Source organism: Mytilus edulis, chromosome 12, assembly GCF_963676685.1.
Source record: "Mytilus edulis chromosome 12, xbMytEdul2.2, whole genome shotgun sequence".
In the NCBI taxonomy this organism is placed as follows: domain Eukaryota; kingdom Metazoa; phylum Mollusca; class Bivalvia; order Mytilida; family Mytilidae; genus Mytilus; species Mytilus edulis.
In genome coordinates this window covers 44,720,381-44,724,289 of record NC_092355.1, presented here as the reverse complement: position 1 = coordinate 44,724,289, position 3,909 = coordinate 44,720,381, and the positions used below count along the sequence as shown (strand labels likewise).

Genomic DNA, 3,909 nt, shown 5'->3' with positions numbered 1-3,909 from the left:
AATAGAAAAATTACAAAAAAATACAGAACTCCGTGGAAAATTCACAAAAAGGAAAGTCCCTAATCAATTTGCAATATCAAAAGCTCTAACTTATCAAAGGAATGGATAACAACTGTCATAGTCTGGACTTGATACAGGCATTTTCTTATATAGAATAAGGTGGATTTATCCTGGTTTTATAGCCAGCTAATCCTTTCACTTAAACTTAAACTTAAACAGTCGCATCAAATTCCATTTATATTGACAACGGTGTTATTATCTAAATAACTATAAAAACAAACATATATATGTAACAAAGAAGCACTAAAATGCATATTGACAAAGCACAATAACACAATGGCGTGATGTATAAGTACAGAATATGCAATTCAGTCACTCATAATGTTAGCATGCAGTACAGTGCATTAAAATTAGGGGGGAAAATCAAAACAAAATATTAGAAAAGAGATAGTCTTCAGTTACATTTAGTATAAATTTGAAAAAGAAAATACACGAACTTGACATACTTTAATTTGCTGTCGGAAGTATTTGCTTGATACAGGAAGAATCATATATAGAAATAGGAAGTAAGCCATGTAAATTAAGGTCATATGATCAGTAAATAGTATATACTTTTATGTAATACAATTCACATTTGGTTTGCTTCAATGTAATATCAACAAAACTTATATACTGAAAATCTGTAATGGAGAGGAAAATTTCGTCAAAATGCAAGTATGTATTCTGTAACTTACGATTGTGAATAAGAGTTAGCAAGTTGAACACATTTTGAACGCTTAACAAATACCATATAAATGTCGGCACAACAATTAGCTTTAAGTGTATATATACGTAATGTAATAACTATGCATGTCTTCTATCCTATAATAAAAAGACAGGTCTTGATGTCTTTCCTACCCCACCCCAACCCAATCGAGCTGGTTTTTTCTTTTTTAAATTGGTCACACATTTTTCATATTAGGGTCTTCTATAGCTTATGATAGGGTATTGGTTTTTTACATTGATGAAATTTTGTATACATGTATCCTCATTCTTGCGTCTGGTGCATGGATATTTGTTTTTTTTATTCCTCATTGGTAGTCTTTACACGTCTCCTTGATTTTTTTACAAAGACCCGATGAACGTGAAAAGAGAGATAGAACACATTATAAAAATAACGCGCAGCTGAGAGGGCGATAGAACAGATTGTTACCCCTCGACACAAACATCGTCAACATTGGCACTGGATGTTCTGTTGTAATTGTCTTTCAAATTTTTAAATGACAGTAATAAACTATGGGTTCATGCATATTACGAACATCCGTTGGACGCATCAAACTTAGCAAAAGCATAGAGTATAGTGTATGTAATATTGAACTGTTTTGAATTCTGGATTTCAGGCATTCATAACATCGAACATTTTGATATCACAATTCTTATTGCAGATTTGGACCAAATACAAAGAGAATAGAAATAAAACCAACAGCAATAATAGATATGAAGATAATCCCAGGTGTAGGAATTATTGTTGCCGATTATAACAAACGCTTAGTTGTATGGGACATTAATCAACCTGGGATACAAAAGTCCGAAATAATCCTTGATGCAAAACCATATGGCTTAGCAGTTATGAATGAAAATACTATAGCTGTTTCAGTTGATCATACACACATTCAAGTAATAGATGTTAGCAAAGAACAAGTATTACGAACTATAGAAGTTGTTTCAAAAACAATAGAGAAACCTAGAACTCATTCACAATCGTCTCGAAACAGTAGGTCTGAGCAGGAAGAAACCGAATTACAGCCGATAACTTATAAAAATTCCGAAGTGAGATTGTGGGGTTTAGATTATTACGCGGGAAAGTTTTACATTGCTGCAACAGATCGAATAGTTGTGATCAACGAAACATCGCCTCCTTTTGAAAACATAATTAAAATCCCGAATGGTTGGATATTTTACCTACAAATTCACGATGAAAAAATATTTTTTACGAACTATTTGGCAAGTTCTTTTGTGTGCACAACAATCAATGGAGATATTGTTTTTGAAGTTAACAGTTCTGCACTTAAAGGTCCTTATGGGTTTGAACGGATAACACAAAATACTTTTATGGTGACCGACTGGGTTGCAAATAAAGTATATAAGATTAAGGAGGATGGAACACATACGGAGGCCGTCTTATCAAAAGTGGACGGCATATTCAAACCTAGAACAATTTTATACGCGAGAGAAAATGGAATGTTATTAATAGCTTGTGACGGAGGAAAATCACTTCTTCAAAGAAAATGTCGGGAAAGTTTTATCAATATAAATAAAAGATGAAGTAAAATACCGTTTTCGTATTCTTTAAATCTACCAATATCGTAAGAAGCTATTTCGTCACAAGTAATATGCAGTGATTAATCTAATAGTCATTTGCAGCGGATTCAGTCTGAAAATTGGACCTAAGAGAAGTTTGAAAAATGTAAAACTTATGTAAAGATAAAACGCCCCTCACGTCAATCAACCGAAAACACCAGACAACAGCGATCCGAAATGATTCCATGGAGGCTAACAACAATTGAAAACACTCTACTGGTTATAAATTCACACGATAACGTTGATAATAACTTGATTGGAAACACATTTGTTAGGTTTTCAACCAATAACTGGCATTCCAATGGAAACCAACTGTGCCCATCTTCTCGTTGATTTTTCCTTTAATCATATAAGGGTGACTACATACTGGAACTTCTTATGAAGATAGAAAAGTAGAAACAGTATTTTTTTTGTCGTAACTACAATTCCGTTCCCTTTCCCCCGAATGTGACATTTCCACATGTGGCGCAAGATCGGTTGAATCTCCCGGAGCATCACCCCAGTTTTTTTGGGGTTCGTGTTGCTCAGTCTTTAGTTTTCTATGTTGTGTTTTTAAAGCGTTATTCGTTTGTTTGTCTCATTTTTTAGCCACGGCATTTTATTTTATTTTCGACTTATAAGTTTGAATGTCCCTTTAGTACCTTTCGCCTCTCTTTCGTAAAGGATTTTATGTAAATAAAAACCGAAATCTCATGTGTTCCTCTTAATATAGCAGATGAGAACGGATGACTTAAAAAGCTTTGTGTAAAATAGACTGAAGTGTAACTTTAATAATACATCTTGTCTAGCTTTTTTCCTCACGTACCAATCGAAATTTATCTCAAAGTTCTACGAACTATATACGTCTCTGAAAATATTCAATTGTACGTATATATAAGCTGCTATTCCAGTGTATTCCAATGTAAACATGTACAATGTAAACACATCAAAAAAATCTACAAAAATGAACAAAAAATAATGAATTATTATGTTGACGGATAATACATTTTGAAAAAGTATGTTCCTTAAAGTGTTTGACCTGAGCAGTTTTCAATCGCGTTATATTCCTACAACGACAACATGCACCTACCAAAAGCTCCCATGATAATGATCATACTCTCAAGCAAAACTTATTTTAAAATCAAAATGTGTTCATAAATATCTTAAATGTATTGCATTTGAGTTTGATCACTGAATCCTCATTAAAATTCAGGCCAGTATTTTATATTACCCAGTATTGCCCAGTATTATCCAATAAAACCCGGGTTTTCCCCGTATTTCCCACTGCCAACCCTGATGCTTAACGACGTAAAGCAACTATTGATTTTGTAATCTTCATTATAAGAAGAGTGTTACTTTTTTAATGTTCCCGCTTTACCTCTGAATAAATCAGTTTCGCTGACACAGCTAAAATTTGGTCACTTATTATTTTTCTTAGTCAGAGTTGTCGTTCTTAGCCATACGTAATATTTTAGGCAAAACCAATAAATTCTGTAGAAAAAATGTTTTGATATTATCAGTACAAATATATAGCTGCAAATACTTTGTTTAACTACCATAAGTTAAGAAGAAGTCACGCAGCTGAATTAG

General features: G+C 33.1%; 1 protein-coding gene across 1 annotated transcript; it reads left to right on the top strand.

Moving 5' to 3' along the window:
- The first annotated feature begins 561 nt into the window (after window positions 1-561).
- On the top strand, window positions 562-2,909 carry LOC139498560 (uncharacterized). The gene is made up of 2 exons (XM_071286997.1): window positions 562-714; window positions 1,425-2,909. Exons 1-2 carry the CDS (start codon window positions 686-688, stop codon window positions 2,302-2,304), a joined length of 909 nt encoding a protein of 302 aa, XP_071143098.1. The 5' UTR covers window positions 562-685; the 3' UTR covers window positions 2,305-2,909.
- The last annotated feature ends 1,000 nt before the right edge of the window (window positions 2,910-3,909 follow it).